Source organism: Ammospiza caudacuta, chromosome 1 (assembly GCF_027887145.1).
Source record: "Ammospiza caudacuta isolate bAmmCau1 chromosome 1, bAmmCau1.pri, whole genome shotgun sequence".
In the NCBI taxonomy this organism is placed as follows: Eukaryota; Metazoa; Chordata; class Aves; order Passeriformes; family Passerellidae; genus Ammospiza; species Ammospiza caudacuta.
Window position 1 is genome coordinate 92,863,944 of NC_080593.1, and position 27,887 is coordinate 92,891,830.

A 27,887-nucleotide genomic window follows, 5' to 3' on the forward strand; every position below is an offset into this window, starting at 1 on the left:
TCCTCATTTTCCTCCCCTTCTTCCAAAGGAGCCTGTATCCCATTGCATCAGTCAAGTTACACGATCCATCCCACCTTATCTGTGAGCCCCATAAAATGTTAGCCCCACAGGAGCTCAGTGATGTCTAAGTCACCATGTTTATTCTCCAAACTGAGTGATTTAGTGTATGGGCACTGCAGAGGGCAACCCCACATGCTGATTTCCCAAAACAATTGAAGATTTCTCCATAATAGTGCCTTGTAGGCACATCCTTGCTTACATTTTGGAGGTGACCCTGCTTAGGCTGCTTAAGCTTTGTTTTGTTGATTTTGGGATCCCTTTTGGTCATGTCACTCCAGGCCCTTTACTTATAAACCCTCTCTGCTCTTCACTGTCTCTTAGCACTTCTGATAACTCTCTCCCCTGTCATTCTTAGTTTAAAATGCCTCTTTAACAGGTCAGCCATTCTGCTGGCAAAGATAACTTTGTCTCACTCGGTGAAAGGGATCCCGTCTCTCCCAAGCAAATGTTGACCCACAAACAGGGTTCTATAGCTGTAGAAATCAAAACCCTCTCACCACAACTAGCTCCACAACTAGTTGTGGATATGTATTGCCAGCTGCCTGCTCCCCACAACCTTTCCCCTCCAGCAGGAGTAAGGAAAACACCATGTGAGCCCTTATGCCCCTGGCCATTGCCTGTAGAACTTGAAGTCACTTTTGATACTCTCCAGGCAGCATTGTGGTGCCTACACGGAAGAGCAACACAGAGTAATAGTAAGTGTCAGAAAAACTTTGGCACTCTCTAAATATTATCCTGGATCCAGGTACCCAGAAAACAGTAAACCTCCCTGGTCATATGCCAGGTCCTCAGATAAGTTCTTCTGCTCTCCACAGCAAGGAGCCACCCAGTACTATTTCTTGTCTCTTCTTCCTGGTAGTCATGCATGATTTAAGGTTAGGTTTAGGGAACCCAGATACTTTGCTTGAAAGCACATTTCAGTTATCTTCAGGACTCACTGCACTGCTGGGAGAGTAGTGAATCTGTCACCTTTGTAGACCTTTATGTGAGTCAGGAGTTTTTCTTTTGGTACTACAAATCACTGACTTGGCATGGGCAGCCTGAATCTCTACTGCATCTTGGGGTCCAGAGATACTGAAACTGTAATTTGTCTGAGAAGTCTGTGTGTCTGTCTGTCTCTCATCTTTCCTGCTGTTGTGCAACCTATGTGTCAATACCACATTTGTGTTTATGCTGATTTGAACACAGTCATCTGCCTCTTTCTCTCTTCCACCTCTAAGTTCTTCCTTTTTGTGCTCTTCTACACAAGTCTCTCTGCTTGGCTATCCCTAGGAGCTGTATTCTAGGCTTGGCTCTTGAAGAGGCTTCTCCTGAGCACCAGCTGGAAGGATTCTTGACCCTCTGTAATTGGTGGCTGCAAGAGGGCTCTAAGCACCTTGGGTCAAGGGCACCTGGGCATGTTCATTAGAATTTGCTAGAGCATTTTGGGGCCATGCTGGCATGGCTCTCCTTAGCTCATCCTTGCCTGGCAGTAGCAGGCACCTTCAAGTTTCTCAGAGGATTCCTGAGTTCTCTCATTGTCCTGGACCTTGTGCCCAGAGGTTCACAAGGCAAAGACCATGGACTGCTGCACAGACTGCCGTGTCTGTTTGGGGCTCATGAAAAGCAAAGTCTGCATGGAGATCATAAAAAGAGAGGCAGAGGCCAGGAAAAATAAATCACAACATAGTTTTATTGAAGGAATTTTATGTCAGAGATGGTAAGCTAATTGATTTCTTAGAACTATTAGAGTGGATTTTAATGCTTGGCTGAATTTTATTTTGGTTGATACAGTGCCCTGCAGGACCTGGGCAGAACAGGGAAGATCGCATGAGTGCAGGGAGTTCTAAGTCAGTTCAGAAGCACAGCCAGAGGGAAGGCTCCATCAAACAGCAGTACTTTTAGAATAAAGAAGTTGATAGTGACTTTCTCTTTTTAAAGGAATAGCCCTGGGATCGATTTTTTCCATTGTATTAATTCATTACTTTAGGGAGAGCAACTTCCAAACTTGTGAAAGTTGTAGATGACACAGGGAATAAAGAAATTCCCATTACAAAAAAGAAACAGATCATCACAAGGGTTGTTCTGTATGATCTTGTTAAAGGGAATCAGAAAAGGAAGCGTGGTAGGCTTTACATGTGGTAAGGTTTCCAGATACTACTGGATTTTAATTAAACAGATTCCAGCTGATGCAGGTAAGACATTGAGGATGGTTTCAAATACTCTCTTTTAAACTCTCTTCCTTTGGCTCATTATAGCTGTAGCCTTAAATATTTTATTGCAGATTTAAATTTTAGTTCTGTAAAATGTTTTACAGCCTGCAGCATATGAAGAGACTTCCCATGTGTGGATATTTTAAATCCATGTATCAACTCTGTGGTTGTACCAGGCGGTCCCTTTCAGTGATAAATTCTTGTGGATTTTAAACACACCCCATTCTTAACAAGAACCTCCTTTCTTTGTTCTTTCTCAGGTCCAATCAATCAGAACTGTAAGTTCCTTCTGCAAGAGAAAATTTTTGATTTCCCTAATCAGTGTTACAACACCTTATGGAGAACTGACTTAAGAAATACAGATTTTTTTTCTGATTGTTAGAAAATACAGAATTAATCAAACTGTGATTATTGAAAATTTTATTCTAATAATTGTACTGTTATGATACTTAAGATACACTTGAAAGTGTTTCAATTTTTGCCAAATACCTCTTTTTTAGTCTAGCTCAGACAGCTACTTGTGCATTGTATTAGTATTATCTGGCTGAATGAATGCATGAGGACTTCCAGCACACAGATTTCTAAACTTTGACTGCAATCAATACTGTCAGAACAAACTTGAGATCAACCCTTTCTGTAAATGTCAAAAGTTAAATGACATACATGTTAAATAGGAGTTATATTCACTAAAACTGTTGCAGTGGCTGTCTTCGCTTCTTCTCCAGAGCTCTTTGTAATTGCTGTGAAGGAGCTTTCAAGAGGTTCATAACCTAGGTCTGTAAAAAGTACATGGGCTTCAAAACCTGTGGAGTTTAGTTGTTCTTCCTCCTGATACATTTGATGGGCTAGTGGATAAATAATTTTTGAGTGCATTTCCACAATCAGAGGCAGAGATGACAGCACAGAGACCAACGAACTAGCAAAGGTAACCAAGAGTCAGCACTGAGATTTCTGTGTATTATAAATGCTGCCATTTTTCTAGGAAGTTAAAGCCTTCCTCTGGGGCTACAGGGATGAACTTCCGCACGTGCAGAATTTGCATCCCCAGATAAATTTCTGGACTCCAGAGTGCTATTGTCTGTACTTCAAAGGCTGAATGGAGGTCAGTGCTTTCTCTCAGAAAACTAGCTCTACAGATGATATTTTTGCTTTAGTTTTTCATTCAAGAACATGCCAAGGAAGTGGAAATTCTCTTTTCCGTTCCCTTCTCTTTGAATCCTCTGAAATGAATTCAAACTCACATCAGCCCACTGCCTGGATGGGGATCTAATCATCGGAGTGGCAGACATCTGCTAACTTTTTTGGCAGTAACTCCAAGTACTTTTGCTACTGTAATAAATGGGAGTATAACCCATTCCAGAAGGATAGAGCGTAGGTGGAAAATGAGGAATATGTCCAGGTACACTTAAACAGATACATAACAAGAAATGCTTGTGTTTGCTCTGCACTGCTCTGAGGGAGGAAGGTGGGTGGTGAATTCCTGTACTTCATTCTGCAAATTACACATCTACTAAAGGGAGGAGGAGTACAGAACAGAATTAGACAGTGTTGTACAGAACGTGTCGCTTACAAAACTTCTTTTGAAGTTCAGCCTGTATATGGACATTGAGCTGGCACTGTTTGGATGATAAGAAATGAGCAGATGTTGGTCTTCCTTCTGCAGAGACTGTTCTAGTCATTCCTCAGATATGCAGAGTTAGTAATGCAGCATGAGCAGGAGTGCCTTTGCTGTGCCTTTGTTTGCCATGCAGAGACATAATGGAGCTAGTTCTCACACGTTTTACATCCCAGTCTATATAGGGGTTGCTAAGAGAAATGAAAACTTCACCATGACAGATAATATATGGCATTAGCAGGTCTTAACAGGCACACCAAAGCCTCTTTAATACTGCTCTGTGATCAAGTGCAGCTTTCCAGACAGGACAAACAGGTGTGAAGGACTGGGGTAATCTGTTAAGCCATCCCAATTGCATACCCAGGATGCAGTTACTTTTCCTAATAAGTAAATAAACAGTAGCATTTAGAAAAATGCATCAGCCAAAATGTGCATGTGGGAAACAAGACGCTCTGGCTTTGCAGTTATCAGAAGCAGTGCTTTGCATGGTGATTGCTGAAACCATGGCTTCCTACAGAAGCAGAAATCCATCCATAAAGCAAATGTCCTTCCCATTCAATGTAGAGCCATACACCCCCATAGTTCCTCTTGCCTTCAAGCATGGACACAACAAAGTGCTTGTTTGCAGTCACCAAGAAGGAAGCAGGAATGTTTTTCATAGACCTTACTTGGCTCACTTTCCTCCCTTGCTTTGTGCTGAACTCTTTTGAATCTTGTCGTCTCTAGCTTGAAAATTTCCCTTCTGTGATCCTTCTGCCTCCTGAGGTTGCATGTAGCAGAGGTGTGCTCCACTATACCCTTAATCTGTCTGATTTTGCAGATGAGATACTAATTTTATACTGAGTGCTGAGAATCCAGCTGCATCATCTTTATCAATGAAAAGTGTAGCCTTTCATTTTCTTCAAGTCATTTTCGTCACTGCCCAGCTCCATCAAGAATTGTCCACTTGTCTTTTCAAGACGTCTTCTCTAAGACTGTAAAACTTCAATTTATGTCAGCACTAAAATCACTATCTTGAAAGTATAAGAGGGTGGAATCTGTTTCAAAATTAAAAAAATTATATAAATTTTGATTTTCACTATATGGTTTTCATCCAGTCCTGATAATCATGTAGGAATTCATAGGAGTTCAGAGACTCTTGGGCCAGAATGGATCCAAATTGCCATCCTCCTGCAGTCTATTGCTTGTAAAGTTCCCAGCTCTGATATCTTTGTACTGAAAAGTTATATTCCTCACAGTACCAAAGATTGCAGGGCTACTAGCATCACACTGAAATTATATTCTCTGGAGAAGAGGAGGAGGGAAATATGAGACTTACCTTTTCATTATGGTACACTGCACTGTACCCTTTAGCTCTTATTTTGTTTTCCAGTAATTTTCTTCATTTTAGCTTTAGCTTTATTTGTTTAATTCCAGGTTGTATGATGTTCTGATGCACTAGCAAACCAATTTGCCTACAGCCTAATTAAAAACCTCCTATTTTGCCTCTGTCAAGTCTAATAACTGCAAAAGTATTTGCTCTTGCACTGGTGGAACAGACAAGTGCTCTATGTTACCCTTGTCAGTCTTCTGCAATTGGTCCTGAGGTTTTCCCCCAGACCATCTTTGCTTTGTCCAGCATGGTGAAATGAAAACCATGGTTTTCTGTGGTGGCTATCATCACCAATGGTTTCATAGATGCTTTTGTTTATATGAATATTGGGCACTTCAGGATGAATGCAAAGGCAAAAAGCAAGAAGTTCTCAACAAACTGGAAGCTAGCTGTTTTGAGCTTTTCCCTTCTGTTAAAGTTACTTATAATTTGTGCAGCTCTACAAATACAAAACTAATGAAATACCCCTACCTTGACTGCCTTGTTTAGCTTAAATTTTGTGTCCTTAAAACGCTTTACATAACTTGTTTCATTCTGTCCATATAAAATTCTTCCTTAAATTTACCTCTGATTGAGACTTTCTTCCTCTGGCAAGATTCCTTTCTTTTGTTGACCAACACCCTTGAGCAAATTTTTGACTCAAAAAAAGGTAAAGATTAATTCTGAATGGTCTTGATAAAACAGACAAGTAGATTCAGGATTGGTCCTCTTAAATATTTACTGTACTAACAGGATGTAATCCATGTAAAGTTTCAATTTTTCAGATGACTGAGGACATGCCTGCATAACTGATGCCTCAGGGCCAGAATGCTCCCTTTGCTCACAGGAATTGCTCTGTGTTTGGGATTCATTTTGCGTAGTGTTAACCACAGGAGAGGGAGGTGATGATCTGTAGCTGAGATGATGGGTGGGGGGGGTCAAGAGCACAGGGTGCAAGGTGAAGGGACACCTGCCTCAAATGTCTAGAGTCCCTTACAGGAAAATGCAGAAGAGCACTGCTGTGTTGTGGCAGCTATTGATCAGAGTTTGGTGAAAGTAATCAGGCAGCATGAAATATGGAACATACGTTTGAATACAGGCTTCACATATTTACATCAGAAAAAAATGGTTAATTGAAACTAAATTGATTTTCATTTCTCTAATGGAAACGTCACTTCTGCTGAATGAATATTAAGCAGTCTGTGTAATTCTTGATGAAGTAAGTGATTTGCATTTACTAAAAAGCAACCTTAAGCAAGGCTTCCAGATCCTTTGAATCTGTGATAGAAATTCTATGCCAATTTAAAATAAAACTGTAGCCAAGAACTGAATGTGCATTAGTTTTCAATTATTAGAAAGAAAGACCTCTTTCCTGTAAAACTTTAAATAAGAATGAAAGACGGGGAGGGAAAGATACTGCACGTCTTTTCGGAGGTACACAGTACGTGTGTTTGAATTTCAGTCAGCGATGCAACGAAAGAAAAGCAGTCTCAGCTGTTGCTAGGCTTAGCTGCAAACTTTTATCTGTGAAAGAAGAAAGTTAAATAGAATTACTTGATAAGCAAATGCTGAACTCTATGGGACCTGAGATTGCAGATCTTAAGAATATGTCTGCACCAAAAAAATAAAAGTTCTTACCTGTCTCCAAGACAGAAAGAACTTCCAAAAAGAATTTTATTTATTAAGGCTAAGATTCTGTCGGTGTCCATCACATGGTTTTGATGCAGTGCTTTCTGACTAAAGCATTGAGCCCTCTATTTTGCGAGAATTCCAACTGATGAAGTTCCTTTTGGCATGAAAGTATTTTTATTTTTCCTTAAAAAGTCTGTTACATTCCAGATCTTAATACAGTGTTATGTGGTATAGTGTAACAATTTTCCCCTGAGGTTCTGTTGCTGACTATGACATCAGATGGTGGGCAACATCCTTTTAGCCTGTTTGGATCAGCTGTCCTGACTGGGTCCCCTCCCAACATCTTACCTATTCCAAGTTTACTGATTCTGGGGGACAGGAGGCAGAGAGAAATCCTTAACTCTGTGCAAGCATGATTTAGCAATAGCCAAAACCCTGGTGGGTTATCAGAGCTGTTTTAGCCACCCGAGCAGAGCACAGCCATGCACAGGCTGCTGTGAACAAAGCTGTGTTGATAACTTCTTTCCAGCCAGAACCAGTACATCCTGTTACTCCTTTTTGCTCAGGTTGCTGCCAGAGAATGAAAGTCATCAGTGTTTTTAATCAGTAGATCTTAAACAGTTAAAAATAACTACTTTCTGCTGTCATCAAAGAATTTGTCATTTTTATTATGTACAGGGATTTATTATAATTTTAAAAATGCGGACATTTAGTACAAATAAAGTACAGATAAATGAGGGATGGGAGTTAGACTGGATCCAGTGAAAAGTTCAAAATAGGAAAGTTTGGTTTTATCTCGTCAAAATGTAGATTTTTCTTGGTTTGCTAAGGGAAAATGCTACAGAATCTAATTAATAGGTGCAAAATTCTGTTGTTTCATATGCATTCATGCTCAAGAACACCAGAAGGCTGGGAAATTCACTACCATCTTTGTCACTGTCTCAGTGGTTAGTGATACACATTAAAAAATGTGTCTTATTTAATCTTTAACTTCCAGTCACCATATTTTATGTATTTTTGTCTGCTAGAGTGGAGATTGAAGTTAGAAAATCTCCTTAAGTAGGTAATTTATCATGTAAAGACTATCATCAAGATCCAGTTCTGTGTTAATCCTTCTTAGAGCTCATTTAGTCTCTTGCTGTACAGTCTATTTCCAAACTGCAAATCAATCTTACGGTTTTCCTGTGAAGTTTGAGCTCTATCTTGGCATAGCCTTTAGTGGAAAAACTGGATGAAATTGGTTATCTTCAGGTTTGGGAGAAGAATGCAGGTACTGTAGTGGTACTGTAGGCACTTGAAGCATATGGCACTTTTTTTTGCCAGGCACTTTTTTTTGCTAGACATATATCTTGAAGTACACATCTTTTTGCAAGTGGCCAGGGATGGCCTTCAATCCATGCTGCAGTCCGGATATAGGCTGGCCAACTCTGAACTGTACCCAGCTAAAGAGTGAATAGGGCTAAGGTCTCCAGAAGGGGTGTCTGCAGACCAATTGTTGTGTAAGATGGTCTGTTGGGGTGCTGAATTATAATTGTCACATTTCCATTTATATCCATTTTTATCTTAAAAAATAAGGAAGAAATTAAGCTTTACTAATATTTAGTATACCAACTGACACTTGTGGATTTAGCCAATCCATGTGTCAGATAGTCCATAGGGTTCCTGAAGTGTCCTGAGGGGAGAGGGGCTACTTCCCAACACTGGGAAGTTGAGAGAGGCATCCTCACTCATTCACTCACTTTCAGCTTATTCCATGTATTACTGTTTACCTGTGTCCAGTTAAGTGGATTTATGGATTATATTATGTAGTATTCCCTAAACTACCAAATGGACAAGGAGCTTAAAAAGATTCCTGCAGAGCAACTGCAGATTGAAGATAATGCTGATAATGCCAGTAGAAGTGAACACGAAGAAAATGACAGAGCTGACATTTCTCCTCCTGCTAGTATGAGCTCTTCATCACTCACATTATGGATAACAACTATGAAGAGCCAAGCAGATCCAAAAAAAAAGTGAAGTAAAAAAAAAAAAAAAAAAACAAAAAACAAACAAGTTACCAAGACCATTATAGCTCCTGTTGCTTATTAGCAACAGTAAACCTGTAAAGTAAGTAAACCTTACTATAAAAGTATATTGTGCCTTGAGACATTTGCTATTGACAGTAAATGAAGCCATTGAGATTAGGAAGAAATTGAAAATTTAAGAATCCAGTGATGTGTAAAGTCATGTGATAGTCTGTCCAGTACTTTGCATAGCTAAACATAGTGATAAATGTTTGAAAGAAAATTCTGAATTTTCTGACTTGTTAGGAAAATACAAAAACACCCATATTTTTGGGGCAACATTTTTTCTTTTGTTGCTCCAGTGAAAATGGCTGAAATAATGGATGGAGGACAAGAGGGTGACAAAGTCCATTTGTCAGAAAATACTGTTTTAAAATGGACAGAAGAGCTGAAGAATTGCCAAAGAGTTGAAGAAACAGATATTTAAAAAAATCATACAGTGTAGGATGTTGGGAGCATCTAAAAGTACAGATATTTCTAAACTATCTCAGATATCTTGTTGGGTTCTATTTCAAAAATGGAACAGATAAAGAAGTACTTCTATGTGAGCCATTGAAGGAAATATGTACTGCAGAAGGTACATTCTCAGCAGTATTAGTAAGAGTCATGCTTTATGGAAAAACCGTGTAAGTGTAACCACTAATGGAGCAGCTGGTACAAAAAAAGTGTATTCCAGAGGGTTGCAGAGCTAGGATCATGTGCAAAATACCTTTGCTGTGTCAGTCATTGGCAAGCTCTTGCAGCAAAGTCCTAAGCTGAAGCCCTGTACTGCTACTAATGTGGTTAATCTTATGTTAAAAAGACCTTATAAAGCTGAAACTTAATCTGTTAGAATCTATTAAATAGCAGTTTGGAGAAATTATTGAACACTAAGGGATGCATCATGTTATTCCTCCATTTCTCCTCTCCTTTAGGACCATACTTAAGAGTATCACTTTGTCTGGTAACCATAGGGAATCAGGGCAGGGAGAGAAAGAGGGAGGATTCCTGTCCCTCCTTCTCTAATATATGTTTTTAGACCCAAATAGTAGTAGCAGCTGATACTCCCCTTGCTTTGATGTGTTCATGTAATGTGGAGGAAAATATAGTTTCATGTCAATAGATTGTTATTTAAATATTTATTCACACAAATCAGTAATGAACGGTCAGTTTCCTAAATACTCTAATAACACCCACATTCCTAGATAATATTCACCAATTTTTTCTGGCATTGAAATAAATAAATAGATGGAAATTTAAAGAATTATTCAGATTGCAGGATCCACAAATGTATAGACAAACATGTCTGCAGAACTTTAGCAGAAATGTTATGTAAAGAAAGAGGACATGATTTAAACAAAATTAATGTCTCTCCTAACTCCTGGTGTAGTACAGCTTCTTCTTGCCAGAACAGAGTTTGCTTGTATGGACTGTGGGACTATTCCCTGGGCTTCTAAGTGTCTTGTTTAAAGGAGGTAGATTAATTTTACAGGCAATTAATGTTACAGTTTGGTTTTGGGCATTATCCTTCAAACCAATTCAAAACATATAAGAAATGGCATCAAATGTATTTAAAACTCATAAATAGATAGAAGTTATTTTGAGGGTGATTATTCAATTCTATTGGTTCAAATGTGTAACCCACAATGATAGTAGATGTATACTCCCCTTCCTAAGAGGGATATAACAAAGCATTGTGCGTGCTTATGAAGGTACCAAACATTTTTTCATACCAGCTTGTTACTAGGTCTTGTGGGGATATAGAAGTCTGATTCCAGCTGTTCTTTGAATTCCATAAGGTTGAAAAGAAAAGGTTAGCAATAGTAAAAGGAGTTAGGACATATGGCCAAGGAGAGGACCACCAGCCCATACAAACAGATGTAATTTTTACCACTTGAAGCTACCAACAAGTGGCCCAACCACCAAGTGGCCCAAAGACACTGATTGAAACTGATTCCTTAATTTTCAGCACAAAGAACTTTAAGTAATTCTCAGCCTGGAATTCTTACCTAGAAGATTGTGTCTTCTGGTTTTCACACTGAAATAAGGACTTCCTCTCAGACAGAGATAGACTGCTTACATTTTTGTATGATTTTCCAGTCATGGATATAATTGGCTTTGCATTCTTAAACCACACAGCTTGTATTAATGTGATTCTGGAGGATTCTACAGGAAAAGAAAATGTGAAGCCAATGAAATTAAAAGATAGCACCACCTTTTAACCTCCATTGCTGTAAGAACGAATGCAAACTCCAAAGGGCTACTTAAGGCAATCTGCCAAGATGCAGCACAAGACCTATTCAAAATCCCATTGGGAATAATATAAAATAATGTGCAGGACTTATTTAGAAAGAACTTGATATGAGACGTACAAGAAATTATTTTCATTTAAGTTTCAGGAAAAGAGACTACAAGGAAAAATCTCAGAACATAGAAGTCTATCAAAGAAGAGAAAGAGCAATTAACAAAGGCATTGAAGAGTTCAAAAAGATATGTACAAGAGCCAGAGGAAAATCTTTTTTCTAGAAAGACTTTTCACAGATAACTGCAGTCCAGCTTCAGCCAACAATTGAAATCTCAGTGGAGGAAGTATGTGAATCAAACTGAGACACTCAAGTACAGTAAATTATCACCACCATATGGTGTCCTTCTGAGGATTCTGGAGTAAATAAAGTGTGAAATAACAGTCATACGCCATTGCAGGAAATGTTGCTGCAAGGTTTTCTTCAATATGAAAAAAGATACTAATATAGTTGCTGAATTTTCTTTACTCTTGGAGAACCAATGAACAATCCTCAAATTCCAAAATAAAGTTTAATCATCTAGTAGTTCTAGAAAATTAGATGAACATGCTCCAATAGCAACAGTACTTTTTATTGCTTTCCCTGAATTTAACTTTGTTTAAAAAGTGAATTTAATTCACTTAGCACATGTGAATTGATTACATTAACTGGAATGAGTTAACTGAGCTATTAACTACCTTGCTTATCAAAATTTGAACTTTCCAAAGAGGAATGTGATTATGGATTCTATCAATTTTCAACTTGTTTGGTTTTTTTAACAGGGGTGGTTGCTCTCCTAAGCCTTTAGCAGAGGACAATCATGTCTCTGGTGATGAATTTGGGAAAATTACTGATGTAGTAGATGATAGTGCCATTATCACTTTTTAGGGGAAAGAGGTGGGAAGCAGAGAGATTAGGAGAAATAGTCGTTCAGTCTGTAACTTTCTTCTCCCCAGGTGATATGAGCTACTGTAACTCCCCTTTTGCCAGAGAGTGTCATTTAAACACCATTATTTTTTATGTTGTGAACTTTTAGCAACATTCTGTCACACTCCCTGAAGGAGCTTTGAGCTTCAGCTTGCTGCTGCATATAAGAGGCAGGGTCAACTTTGTGTGGTTCCTAGAAATCACAGTTGGCTATTGTGTCAAGTACATGTCACCTTTTCAAAATACACTTAAGTAGTTGAAATTGTATGCCTTGTCTTTTATTAGTTTTGAATGTTCAACCTTTACTTTTAGGTTTATCCTTTGTTCCTGAGTTCATGGGTAATCTAAATGCAACTAAATTTTAGATACCATTAATTTTGAATGTGAGCCACTTCATATGCATTTCTGACGTTTTTCAGGATCACTCCTCTTTTTATTTTCTGTTTAGTTTTTTGTTTGGAAACCGAACAGTAAAATCAAGACATTTCTTCAGGAAATGTTTACTGATGGGTAGACTCAAGCAGGGTTTCCTACAACAATTAAGACCAAAGCCATCATACAGCTCTTTCAGGACTGCTGCTTCCTCTTACAGGTGTAGTGTGTAACCACTTTGTAAGAGGTTTACTGCACTAAATAATAAGTTTTCCAAACAGAAAAATATTAATTCTCTTTGGCCATTTGAACCTTCTTGCAGCATCCAATGACAATTACATTGAACTTATCAAGTATTCTTATCAAACTGTTTAGCTCACTCTACAAAGTCATGTAAGATATGTAGATCTGAATGTAGAGACAGCTAAGTTAACAGATTTGGAAATCAGTTGGGATTTACAGATAGAATTTACAGAAGTCCTGTCTGCAAATAAAAGCAGGATTGGTATTTGGGGATGATCTTTTCCCAAAAGTTATGTAGCCTTTCAGCTAGCCTGTGAGATAGTATGTCTATTTTTTTGAAATATGAAGTATTTCAAGGAGATCCAAAGGGAAGGATGTTGCTCCCATTTTGAAAACTGCCACAATTAAGATTGTAAATTTCAGCCTTCTTGAGGCTTGTGGGCTTGAAAGCAGAGAGAAAAGAGATTTTCCTGTAGTGCTGACAGTATCTTAGTCATTCAAGGTTTCATAACACCACAGTTTCTCCAGTACAGGTGGGTGAGTGCAGACTCTTGATGCCAACTATTATAGCCAGATTCACAATCCTTCTTTGAATCTGCGTTGCTGATGATTTTCTGCATACCACAGAGAGAGAATGCAAAAAGAATTTTAAAGTTTTGCTTCACAAATACTTGTGAAACTAGTTTGGTATTTTGAATTATAAATAAATATAAATTATAAATAAAGCTTATATGGTGTCTTCACAGTGAGGTGATGCTGAAGCATTTTGACAGAAGGTGGCCATTTGTGTTTGTAAACCCATTGTTTCCTCAGATGATAATACTAGCGATCAAGGAATGATATTTGTGACCATCTGAGGCAGCAAAAAATTAATAAGTGAGCAATTGTTTCCGCTTCAAAGACTCTAAAAAGTTATTTTTGAAAAAAAACCCAGTAGTATGAAATTTCAATACATAAAACTAAAAAATGCATTATTACTTTAGTGTCATGTATCTTCAGCTTATCTTCTTCTGACTTTGATTTCCAAATGGAGTAAAGTTACAGTCCTTAGTACAATGTGCTACAAAATTTCAGTGTTAAGAAAACAGAGAAGAATGGCTCAATTTAATATAAATGTGCAAGTGAAAAAAGTTCTTTGAATGTAAATGATACACAGTGGAGAGAAAGAGGAATATCTATTTTTAAAATCTCCTTATTGCTTCTCTCTGCCCAGTAATATCACTCCAGTTAGTATCCAATTTAATTCTCTAATGTAGCAGAACCCCTCTGAGTCAGAAGAGATGGAAGGTAACTTCTCATATATTTTTCCAGAAAGAAGAAACATGGGGCTGAAACATGGTTCATATGGTAAAATTTTCTTGTTTATTATAATAGCATTATCATTGTAATGTGGTGACCTTGGATCCCTGAAATGGAGTCTCTTTTCTGCTTTTCACCTTAAAGGAAGAAATAGAGACTTATGATGTTTAAGCTGCAGAGTTTTTTTACAAAGTTGATCTAAACAAAGGTGTTTGGAACGGTGGAAAATAGGTTAATGAAAAGCTTTATTAAACTGTTCTCAAATTTTAAGCAAACCCATCCTTGTACTTCTAAAAAGCCTCACGCCCTAGTACCCTAGTGTGTTGCCAGGAGGGCGAGTATTCCCATTGTTCAGACATAGAACAGAAGTAAATCTGAGCTTGATGTTACTGACCTTTCCATATTTAGGAAGTCTGAGGAATATGGATTGCTTTTTTAGAGGGCTTTTGAAATAATGTGCTAGTTCCTTGTGATCTCCATCCTCACAGGTTCCATAACCTTCCTTTCATCAAAATGTCATCCAATTTTTATATTAGGTAAATGTTTCTTCCTTTTTTAGTTTTCCACCGAGGCTTGTAGTCATAGTTTTCAGTTGATAACAAGACTTACTCTTGGATACAGAGGGTTTTATAAATGTTGGCATAGTCCCCTCAGTCAGATGCAATTAAACCATTAGTGAGGAGCTGTAGCTTTGGAACAGTGACTGAGTGCATGGCAAAACTTCCAGCTTGGTCCAGGTTCTCTGAAAGAAAAAAAATCCCAATACATAAGGACTTTAAAGTTTTTCGCAAACGTCCTCTGCCATCCAAGAGGTGGAATAAGACCCTGTGTGTTCTCCCTCAGCCATTGGATGGACAGATTGAGGAGTGATGCAGGAAGGCAGCTCACTCCTCTGACCTTGCCCTGAGAACCTTTTATAAGGTAAGGGATCTTTGGGGCTTCTAAGTTTCAGTGGATGGGAGTGCTACTGGAACACCATTTTCAGACAGGGTTAGATTTTAGACCAGGAATTCAGCTAGAGTTCATCTGTCTGTATCTGAGAGTCATCTAGCTCCATTTATAGTTAATGGAGAAAGGAGAGAGGTTCTCCCAGGGTGCAATTCATCTCACCTGTTTTAGACATCTATTTATTGATGAGATGACTCATTCCTTGGAAATGCTCATTTATCTTAACTTTAGCAATATACATGTAGCGCCCTTCCTAGTTAGTGTTGGAATAAAAAAATATTTTAACTGTCATGGATTAAGAGACTTCAAATGTATAAATGGTAGGTTGCTTTCATTCTGACTAATCAAGGAGGATTTTACATAAGGTGCTTCTTTATGTAATTATAAATCAAAGCTCTTTTAGCGCTGATAGCATTTTCTTAAGCAATATTTAATTATCATTCATGTTTGTTTGAATTATCCCCCTCAATGAATTATGTTCAGAATTTTTTTAGTAAACAGGCTCTTCCTGAGTGTAGTAAATGTGTTTGAAATGTGTATGTATGTAAGAATTATTAACTGCTATACATTGTCCACCTCTGATAATATAGGCAGATCTTGAGTCCCTAATTTTTGGTTCAGTAGTCGAACAGTCTCTGCTACATGTGGACTATTACACAAGTGGGTTTGAGGGTGGTGGTACAGTGTGTCCTTCAAAAGATATTAATTATCTTCTACTAAGCTTTAATTTATTCTTTAGTTATGTGGTGCCATGAGACTTTCCATCTTGTTCTATTCTTATTTCTTAGGCTAGACTGAATTCACCAATGTAAAGTAGCCTTAATATGTATTCTATGGGGTTTAAATTTATTTTAATTTTAAAAAAATTCTTTAAATATTTTTTCTCTAAATTCATATATAAACTCTGTGAAATTTAATTTCCCAGAAAAACATGCAGGTGTACTCTATATTCTTCATTTGATGTTCTGAATGCACTTCACACATAATAATAGAGAGTGCCTTTACTTGTCTGCCTCCACATTCCCTCCAAGAATAAATATTGAGTATTTTAACACTCTCAGTTACCTGAATGCTTGCACCAACATCAGTAGTCCTATTGCATTCCCCTGCTGTAATAAATAGGCATTTCTAAAGTCTCACTTAATTACTTGCACTTCTGGCATTGGTTTATGAATTATTAAGTAATCTATTTTCAATATGGCCCCTATTTACTTTCATAATATCTGACATGAAAATTACTGTTGTATAATATTGCAGCCTCCAGACCCTTTAATTTTTCCTGCTTTCTCTACAAGTCACATCTGATAAACTTGTAGAAGGATGGTCATCCTATTTCCCTGGAAGCCATCAGAAATCATAGTATCCTCAGTTTTGTAGATGATATCTCACAGTAAAGGAACCAGAAGGGTATTTTTGGTGCATTTTCTTTTTCAATTTTGTTCATTGGTGCTCCTTAACTCCTCATGTGAACAGATGTTATTTCTTAGAGACTACATCATTACTTTCAGTCCTTGCTTACTCTCTTAGAGATCCTTTCTGGCTTGGCAATGCCTTATGTATATTTTTCCTGTAAGGAATATACCATTCCTTTCCTCTCTCTGCTGTACTACTGAGTTGTGTCTTAACTTGTCATAGTGTCCAGTCATAGTGAGGAGAGTTTGTTTTTTCAGGCTGCTCAAAGTCCTGCTGAACATTATGTGCATGTTCTTAACATGCTTGTAGATTAAGTGGAACTTAACCTTTTCCTACTTTGTCATGGTGCAGATCCTTGAACTTTTCCCAACTAAATTCTTATTTCACTGTAATATGCAGGTTTCTTCAAATACCTCACAGTAAGTGATCCACATCTTGATAAGATGAATTGATTTTTTTTTATCCCTTGGAGAGAAATCATCCTCTAACTTGGACTGTCTGTAGGTCACCCTAAAGCCCCCTAATTAACTTCCCCCCTACCACAAGAACCCTACATGCCCATCAATTCTTCTTACACACAACTGGTAGGTTTAACATCAGAGTTCCTGATTATGTTTAACTTCTGTGATCAAAAAACACAAAAAGGGTAAAGTAAGAAAATTTCTTTCTTCCTTTAGAGAATTTGGGAGGAAATTAGAGCATTTTGTAGGTGACTTCATAGAGGTTTGTTTTTAAATAGGTATGATCTGTTTCACATAAAACCTACATATGTGTGACTATCACACATTGACTATCATATGTGTGATAGTCACACATATGTAGGTTTTATGTGAAACCACATTTACCATACTGCCATTCCAGGCAGAGAGGAGGATAGTTACCATTTTTAACTGGAATGTGTAATTATAGTACAAATACAACAAAAATATCATTAGCAGTGTTATTCTTACTCCAGTGTGAAACACATGGTTGCTTCTTGTAGGCAAGACTAATATTGACTGCATTAGTTTTCAGGTTAGACCCAGCTACTAACATCCTACTTCAATGAAAAGAGTAATATTTTTGTGAAAACCCGTACTGTGGCAGCTTGCCCAAATAAAAATCCAATATTCTGGGGTTCCTTCTACCCTTCCTGTCACAATGAAAACCATAAACATGGTACTTTTATAAAATACCTGATTTCTTTTGAACAGAAATGGAAATCCAATGCAGTTCTGATTTTGTTTCTCCTTTACACAATAGAACATATTTAGTTTTTTAATTTTCCTCTAAATGAAACTCTTTCCTATTAGCCAAAACAATATTTTACTGTTTCATTTTGGTGTAGTTTTGCTTCATCTTTTATTTTTGCGTTGTTTCTCTGCTTCAAATAAGGTTCTACCACCTGTTTCATTTTTGTAGTCCCAGATGATGTGTATATCAATGAAAGAGTATCTCTGCAGTTTCTATTTTTTGGATGTAAGTTTTCACGTAATGCTACTAAGCCTCTAAATGTGAGTAATGTGTTCCATTGGAATGGAAATAGGGATAATTATGTTTGCTTGTAACACATTGTATAGTGAGACCTCTATCTATACTAATCCCAAAAATTGTAATCTGTCCTATGCAATTACTCATAATTTACATTTTGTCCATGTAATGAGGAAACTTTTTCTTATAATTCAAGCATTTGTTTTGTACATATATAAAAATATGTCTATACTGAAACTCCTATGGAATAACATTTTGTAGTGAACTGTATATTCTGGACAACAGGAAATCTTAGTAAAATATCTGACTGTGTAATCCATCTGGTCTGACCAGTTCTCATTTGTTAGGCATCTCTTATGATCAACATCTGGTGGGATTAGACTGCCCTGAACAACAAGGATTTAGCTTGCTGTACTTACATGCAGCTTTAGTGAACCAAAAGGTCATTGAAAATATCTGTTGAAAGCAAAGTAGTATGATTAATCTAAAAATCATTAAATTAATTTTATTACTGGTAGAGTTAGGATTAACTGAGTGAACTGTGCCTTTAAATGTATAATTTGAAACAGTTTGAAATGTTGGTCAGTGGAGACCCCTAAATGCACATTAGCATAACTTGATTGACAGTTCATGAGAAATATCACCTTTCTTTACTGTTTTCCTCAGAAAAAACAGATAAAATTGGCTTGCAAAAAAATGAAATACTGTGGTCAAATGGATGCTAACTATTTACTACAGGTCACAAGGTGCTTGCACTCATAATGTATCTGAAGTGAGCAATCTCATCTCACCTGAAATAAAATCCCTTTATGTACAACATTCATATCCTTGTGAGGGACAAGGTCATTTATGTATTGTACGCAGAGAATCATCACACAGAGTTCATGTAGGAAGTGAAAAACAACCAAACTTCAGTGTTGGGGCTCTGAGAGCACCAAAAACTCTTTCTGCCCCTGAGTAGCCCCGGAGGGCTGTGCTCCCCCGACCCTTTCCCATCCCTGACCCCATTTCAGCTGAACTCAGTGCCATCAGTCCATGCCCCCGTGATGCTGTGGGGTGCTGGTTTCTCATTCTCTCCATCACAGCTATGCCTGGCAGGGACCCTGTAAGCTTGTTCCCAGTCTTGTCATTTTGCTATGGACCTGCCCAGCAGCCATGGGTTCTGTCTGACCCTGGTTATCTTTACCAAACCTGCTCCAGACTTGAGGATCAGTTTCTCATCTTTGCACTGGACCTGCCTTATTCCCATGGACTTGCATGGAGGTGTCACCTCCTGGCTGAAAGTGGCTGTTCCCTCCAAGACTGTCCTGCTCGCCTTGCTGGGTTGCTGGCTGGTGAGGTCCCTGGCCCAGGGACTGTGCAGTTGTGCCCCACTTCCTTAGACTGCCAGACCATGATGCTCCCCAACGTTTTCTTCCTTTTCTTAAAGCTACATCCATTCTTTCTGGTACAGACCACAAGTATGTTGAAATTTCATTTCTTCTAGACTCACCATGTTTTACATCCCAGTTATTTTTTCTATCTACTCTCTCAGTTTGATAAAGATTAAAGAATTTAAAATTTCTGCCTTTGCAGTGCAAGTTCATTATTCCTCAAAATCCCTGTATTTCTTCTTTCACAGGTGCAGGGTGAGGGACTTTGTTGTTCACCTCTCAAACATCACTAAATTTGATACAAGAGCTATGAGGTAGGCAAGTATTGCTGCCATCCACTTCACAAGAAATTATACAGCCTGACTTGGTAGCAAACTTTAAAACCTTTATTTCAGTCATAGGAGCTGAATCAAAGGGCAGCTCTGGCAGAATGAGAGAGAAAAAAACCATCTCTTGCATCCCATCTTCACTTTTGCCTAAAGCAAAAGGGACATCCTTTTCTTCCTGCAAAAGCATCCCTTACAAACCCTTCATTTTTTGGAACTTGCCCCTGGATAAACATATTTTTACCCCAGTAATTTTTGCAGTTGATCACACAGATTAAATATGTAGTATGGTGAAATACTGCTTTCATCTAGCTTTGTAGGCACAACAGTGCAAAAGTTTCTTTCACTGGTTTGTGAAAATTTTCAGGTTTATCAGTGACCAGGGCTGGTAGTTCCTGTTTTGGGAAAATGAAATATTGCTGTCTTTAAAGTATTTAAAGTTGATATAAACAGACATAGAAATACAGCCTTCATTAAATTGTTAACAAGAGTCTAAAACCCCGTGGAATTAGATGGCTTCTGTGTTTTAGTTGGTGCAAAATTTCCTTAGCAACTGTGGATCCCCATAAAAAATTAATGCAGTTTTGTTACCACTTTCTTACAGCAGTTTCTGAAAGTGGAAATTATCCTATTTACACAACAAAAACCAGAAGTACAGTAGTTTACAGTTCTCCTTACTTGGGGTTGGTGGAATGAAACGATTGCTGCTGAGTGCTGAAACTGCTTGAACTGAAACTGCTGGTGACGCTTTCCAGGATTGCAAGCATCTGCTAAAACAAAACATGCAGCATTTTGTATCCTCAGTTTCACAAATTTCATCCAAAATAGGAATGTTTGCATCAGGATTGGCAGCTCTAGAAATGGAGGTGACTGACTTTGTACCTAAATCCAAATCAGAAGATTCTGTAGTTAAATTTATCTCAAAGAAGTCAAGAACCTCTGTAGAAGGAAAACCACAAGTTTCCATTCTGTTATGTATTTAAAGTATTTATAAGGGAAGAAAAGAACCCTGGGTTGGTGGGAAAAAAAGTATGGAAATAGGAAGTAAAAACTGAAAAATATGGTAAAAATACTCCCAGACCAGGGACACAACATGACATGTCAGACATAGGTCAGAGCATTGAAAGGGAAACATCATTTTTAGAAAAAACTTGTAAATTCTTACAAAGCTGCTAACTTGTAAATTCTGCAAAGCTGCTGTCTTGATTGGATAATGGGAAAGAATTTCTTTTGGCAAAATCTCCACAACAGATGCATCTGGAAAACAGCAAATATCTGCTTGAAGCAGTAAAGGGAAAAGGTTTTTAACTTCTTTGGCACAAAATCTAGTAAGGTGTGTTTTTGGGAGATTAATCAGTAGATACCTGAAAGGCTTAGGAACTCTGAAAGCCACAGATACTTTGTTTCTAGCAGATGAGCCAGGGGAGATGTCAAAGAAATTTCTCAATGGCTGAATTTAAATAAGCACTGCTCAGAAATAACCACAAACATACACAATTTAATTCCTCAAGTGCAAAGTTCTAAAGGGATGGAATGCCAACAAGTCCGTATACAGCCTGAAGTATAATTTTTATAATCATCAGCCTTATGCCCACCACTGAAGCCTATCCATAAGTACTAATAATATTTAATATGTTGTTTTTGTCATTGTTCTTATGTTAATAATGATCTAATTTGACTAGACAGTATTTGGTAAATCAGCTGTTTTCCGATCAGTTTAGCTAAATCATCTTAATCTAGTCTTTCTTTGATTAAAAGACTGACTAGAATTGGTCAGAAAATATCAGAAAAGCAAGTGTGAAACTAAAAAATTGTTCTCATACAGGAGAAAGTCGGACAGTATTGCATAGAAGCATATGACAAGTTGTATTCCTTTGGAAATTACATTGATGCTAAGTAAGGAAAATGCTACTTTTTGTCAGTAGCAAATGATAGTTCTAGTGTTTTCTTACAGTAGGTAGAAGGATTTTGGACATTAGCTAAACTATGATCAAGAGAGGTCTGTTTTCTTTTGTTATCACTGATGTTTTGTTGTTTTTTTTCTTTTAAAAACCAATTTTTTCTTTGTATCAAAAAAAACCTGAGTTGTAAGGGGCAGTTAATGGCATCACTGAAAAATAACAATAATTCCGTTTTACTAGTATAGAAGCAGAAAAAGAAGTCACTACTGATCACTTTCTGTGAACACATTTTCACAGAATGAGTTTAAAAACTGATAACATCACAGAAGGATAAAGGATGTAACAAATCTTGGAAGGCTGACCATTCTGCCTTGCTTGATAAAACAATTTTTAATAAAAAGTTACTTATATGTCCATTTGCTCTAATCATTGAAAAAGATTATAAAGTAAAAAAATGTGTCTTAGTAATTTTAAATCATGACTAAAGGGGATAAGATGACATAAAGACCATGAAAGAAGTAATTAAGGCAGCTGGTGTAATGATGATTGTCAGGAAATGACCCATACGAGGGTCATCAGAAAGTATCTGCATATGATACACAGGCTTCTAAATTCTCCTGTAATATCACGTAGTTTCCATCCTCTTTCTTCTGTGTTTGCATGTGGGATACCTGTTTTACACGGATTTGTTTCTCCTATTTCTGCTATTACAAACAAATTAAATAGACAATCACTGCAATTGATGTGATCATAATTCTAATAACTTAAAATTGGTGTGCCACTCTCTTCATTTCAGTCCGTAATCATGTTACAGACTAAAATTATTTTTGCTTATCTATTAGGAATAGTAATGTGAAACTGGTTTTGGAGTCGTGGGCTGGAGGAAAACCAGCAGCAATTAAGACAGAAAACCTTGAAGTAGTTATATGGCAAAAAGACATAATTGGAAAGCTAGATTACTTTGAATGTTGTCTGGCTTCTTTGTGATATTAGGCAGCTCAAAGAGGACAGTCTTGCCACTATTAAACAGGTGAAAAAATCTGCTAATACCTAGTGGCATGTGCCACCTTCAAGCCAACTATACCTCTTGCTGCTCCATGGTGTGATGAGTGGTCTAAGAGAGGGGTAGGCCACAGAGAAGTTTATTAGGCCTTATCAACCCCTAAATGATGTAAGCTAAGCTGTGCTGATTCATGCTAGGACCAGCTGAAATAGGGACTTGAGAATGTATAGGAGTTCCCTTGATGGGCCTTTTCCCTTTATACTCTCTCATGCATCACTTTGGCTACAACACAGTTTTTGGTCCTAACAGCCCTGGAAACACAAAAGAATTGTCCACCCAATGACACAAAGTGGGAGCTCAGTGTGACTGTGTGTGAACTTTTTTTGCCACTCATAGTAAAGTCCTTTACGTGGTGCAGCCATTGACAGCAGATTGTGGTCATAGGGGAATAGCTCCTTGATCGCATTTTAGGTGAAATGGAAAAACTGTGTGGGTGCATATATCATTGTCAAGATCATTGCTTGTCATTGCAGGTATAAATGCAGTCCATCTGCTTCCTTCTCACTGGCTCTCAGTTCACTAGTTTGCCTTTTTCTCAACTTGTGACAGGTGAGGAATAATCTGACTGGCGTCCTTGATGGCAAAGACATCGAGATTTCAGATACTGAGAGTTTTTCCGATGATCCCTGCACAAGTGTAAAGAAGCTTAAGGTATGTGCTGCTGTTTGATGAAAAAGAGAAAGTGGTAATGGTTTTTTTTCTATGAAGGAATGAAATTTGTGTAAGGAAATAAAATTTGTGTTAGAGTCATGTATTACTGCATTCTGTTGCATAATATTATCAAAAAATGGCATTGTGAGGGCCTAAGTCCTTCTTAAGTCAATGAAGGTCTATGTGTATAGTAAATATTTTTAATAGTTCCTGATAGCGATACTAAACAAAGGAAGTTGTTGCTGACTTAATATTTGCAGTTAAAGCCCCAGTCATAGTTGATGTATACATATGATGTATACATGTGAAAACTTTTGAGGTTTGGAACCAGAACCCTTTTAAGGTAAATTATCATGTAGAAAGAATATTGAGCCTCTTTCCATTAGCTTCATTATACATTTTAAATTGAATTCTTTGCTTACATCATCTGCATGATTTCAAATGAATCATAAGGAAAAAAGAAGAAAAAAAAATTGGTAGCAGAATCATTTCCCATCCTTCTCTTATTATACTGATTTATTAGACTTCTGGCATCTCATAAAATTAAAACTATATTTTAGCCTTACCATGCAGTACAACCAGCAATAAACTAGACACAGGAGAGATTAATATTAAACTGCACAGGAACATGAAAAAAATGATTGAACAGCAGGAGAAAGCACTTTTAAATGGCGAAGATCAAATTGTTTCTGGCATCAAGTGCATATGACCCACAACCAAAACCACAATCCGGCAAATGCTTAAATAGTGTAAAACAGGTTACAAAAAAACCTTAATAAACTAAATCTATTTTTAAAATGACATTAATGCAATATTGAACTGTGTAAGGCTAGACCACTACTGAAGCTGGAAAGGTTCTGGAGCATGATAAGCTAAGTGGACTTATTATTTTCACAATCTAGAGATGTAAGCCTGAGCATTTAAAGTATTAATAAGTAAAGTTTGTGTTTGCGGAAAGCCATTTGTGTCTGTCCAGTCTAAGAGAGTTTGCTTTTTCTGTCTGGAAACCTGTCTGGGTTGAAGAGACTCCAGTAGGTGTTACAGTAAAGTCTGTATTTTTGACTAGGAATGGTGTAGTAACAAGGAAAAAAAATGCATATTAAGCATGCATCTTTAGGCTGGAAGTCAGAAGAAGCAATGGAATCCTAGCTGTCCTCTGCATCAACAACATGCTGTGTTGTTTTGCAGGGAATTCCAGATGACTGAACTTACAGTATATTTGTTATCTCTTGATTTCTTCTTCAAAACAAGTTAATAAAATAATAAATAAGCAATTATCCAGAATATTGCTTGCTCTTGACAGAAAGATAAGGTTAGTTGTCCTTAGGTGCATGTTTGAAACAAAATTTAGCTAAACAATTCTAATCATGTTAATTCCTTTCTTCAACATACAAACCTCATATCTAAAGTAAACCGGTATCTGCTTACCTGAAATACATTTTATTTTTGCAAACACATTTAAATTAATGAAATTTATGATTAGGGAATGGAAAATAGTAAAATCTGGCAGGATTTGAAGAAATATACCTTTATATTTTATATTTATCTTGGTAACAGCTTAGTTTCTACTGCATTGACTGCACAGTTAAAAGGTAAATTTAAGCTTAAGGATATCTTTAAAACTAATTTTTGTGTTCAGAGAAAGGGATGGATTTTTACATCCATGTAAATGCTTGAAAATTCTAAGAATGCACATACAAGTTGCAAGAGCAATAATATTTCTACTTCCAACTTTTTTGTGTCTTGCATGTAGGACAGAAGAATTAGCATCATGATATGGTGGGAATTGGTGTCCTCTGGTTCACCTTCACCATCAGTGATTCCGTAGCTAAGGTCAGAGGCTTATCTCTAGCTCTTCAAGTGGACATCCAAGCATTTAGAAGGCAGAAAGAGTGGCTACCTCTTTTGTCAAAGTTACTCAGGATTTGTAGATTTATTGATCACCTCTTGACTGTCAGATATGTGGTAAAGGATAAGACAGAGTGTCTGAGCTATTCAATTTAGGTATCTTATAAAGAGCCTGCCAAGGCATTGACTTTTCCTGGCAGATGAGATATTGTAGCAATCCTTCTCTGAAAAGCTGTATAATACAACATTGTGGTGTTATTCATTAGAAATGAGGCAGATTAAAATCTGATCAAAGAAGGGAAGCTCTGAAGGCTGAAAAAAAAAAGCTGCCTATTTCAGCATAATGTGCATCACTCAAAAACTCTGAAAAGGCTAAAGGGTGTCTCGTGTCTGAGGCTGTTAGAAATGGCACTGAAGGAGACAAGTTGTTCTTCATCCCTCAGCAGAGCATCTTAGGTGTGTTGATCCTCACTCTCTTCAGGGTTTATAATACTTAGCTCCTGGTGCTACCAAGGCATTTTTAAATTATTAGCCAAATAATATCCTCACCAGGACATTATTTTTGAGGCTGTGCTATAGTCTTAATTTATAAAACATGTTTTTATGCAAGGTTTGCCGCAACTGTGGGTAAATGAAATGTAACTGTTCTTCATTTTCTTGTTTGAACTTCAGTCCATATGGGAACATATGTATTTCTTACTGAGGGGCAAAGCTTAAATGTTGATATTGCTACTGTAATCTCTAGGAAGAGTAAATATGACAGCTCACCATCTGGCAAACAGTCTAAACATTGGTCTTTTTATGTAAGTGCAGTTTTGGGAGTTGCCTTCCCCCTGGGATGTTTTTAATCATCTTGTAGATCACCTGCCTAGTTCCATGAATTAAAACCTCTTCTGTCAAATATGCTTTAGCTCTATGCAAGCAATTTACAGCTCTCTGAATAAGAGACTTGGCACTTGCTGGGATCCAGGGGATGATTTCTTTGATCCCTATGAGGAAGTTCCACTGTGTTAACTTGCATCATTCTGCAAGGGCTTGAGTAAAGGAATAGTATATCCTTGCAAGGAAATCATGCTGGCTTGTAGTCAGTTAACAGTATGAATGAAGGGGTAAAGAAGTCATGCCCAGCAGGCATCTGATGTATGTCTTAGCATGAGTCTGTAATGTGGACTTTGACCCATGAGCACTGACATGAACCCAGCTCTGACACACTTTGGTGCAGACTTCCTTGTCCGTGCAGATAAAACCTCTGCAAGGGACGTGAGCTATGTGCAATTGCATGAATTTGAAGCTTCTGTGTCTCTTATGTGAGATGGAGTCAGCAGACCCAAGCCTGGCATCCAATGGATCCAGGCTGATTTGCAATATTGAATGCCATTCTTTGAGAAAAAAATTGGGGAAAATGTGGAAGGGAAGGCAAAAAGTGGAGTTCAGGAGGAAGAGGCAGGCTGAGGAGTGTGTGTGCAGAGGAAGATGCTATGCATGAAAGAGGAAGAGCTGTTGTACAGACTTTCCTAAATTAGCTCCTAAATTATATGTGTTCTGACACAAAATTAATGATGGCATACCAAATTATGTGATAACCAGGTGGAAGCAATGTCTTAAGGTGTGAAACCACACAGCCCAGACACTATGACTTCAGTCTGAGTGTTGTCACACAGCCAGTGGGCAGCATTGCTGCATGTGCACTCTGGGATTATTATTTATGAAGCCACACGGTTTACATATTTTGTTTGTTTGTTTGCTCTTTTAATTGGTTCTCATCATGTTATAAAATGGAAAGGAATTTCTTCAATTTTAAGTTTAATTATTAGGTGCTGCGCCATTTATTTTTAATCAAACTCTGCTTCTCTTTTTTTCAAATATTAAGTCTGCATTTTTATGTTCAGAGCAGTCAAGTGACTCAGAGCTGAGGTTCCAAGAATAACTAAATTATTTTTAAAATGTGAAAAAAAGAAATAGTAGATGAGGTGAGGGTTTTTTTGCGCATAATTCCTAAATCTATTTATTGACCTTACACAAACTGTAATACTGTTGCTGTAATTTGTATAATTTGTTTGTTTAGTTTCATGTAACCTTGTTAGATTTGTTTATAAAGAATCTAATCCACTTGAAAAAGATTTACATTACTTTATCAGTCTGCAGCTAAATATAAAAATGAAGAGGAGCAGGCTTACTGAAAATGCACAGGTTCAGAATGAGCAAAGCACATCACATTTTTTCTGATTTAAACCGTGCTAAGAGTGATACTGTTTTCATGCATTTAATTACAGAGGCATTCTAATATCTTACTGCACTGTCCATCATAATTTTTTCTGCTGAACAAGAAATAAACAGTGAAATTATCTGAGCTAAAAATCTTTGACAAATTGATTTAATTAAAACTGAAATGTTTTTTGCCACTGAAAATCATGCTGAAACATGTGTTTCTTTTTTCCTTGGAGAGGGAAAGAGTTATTAGTAATTCTAAACAGGTCTTATATGAAAGAAATGAAAAATTTGATTTGCTCGAGCTTTTACAGAGAACTCTGCCATTGTGTGAAAGAAAAAGTAATGTGAAGCCATAAAAGTGTGTTTTATGGATATTAGAAGTAATTTTTCATGTTAGGGAGAGGTTAGTCCTGTTCCTGGAGTAACATTTTCCTGCATGTGTTCCTATATTTAGGAAGACTCTCTTAATATGTTTCTAAGTATGAAAGTAAAATTGTCTTTGGACTTCAGTCATAGGTTCTTAAACTGTGATGATTTTTTTTAATGTGTGGAGGTAGGAGGTAGTAGAGAGGGAGTTGACAATGGGTTGTAGTTACTGTAGAGAAGGTATTGTATGTGTAAAGCTTTTAAAAATTACTAAAGCAGGCGAAATATCAAGGCATTTGATC

At 37.3% G+C, this 27,887-nt stretch overlaps 1 protein-coding gene across 1 annotated transcript in view; it reads left to right on the forward strand.

The window, feature by feature from the left end:
- GABBR2 (gamma-aminobutyric acid type B receptor subunit 2) overlaps positions 1-27,887 on the forward strand; it is a 454,077-nt gene that overhangs the window by 190,152 nt on the left and 236,038 nt on the right. Inside the window, exon 4 of the mRNA XM_058809544.1 lies at positions 23,059-23,160. Coding sequence (XP_058665527.1) covers positions 23,059-23,160 — 102 coding nt within the window. The remainder of the gene's footprint in view (positions 1-23,058; positions 23,161-27,887) is intronic.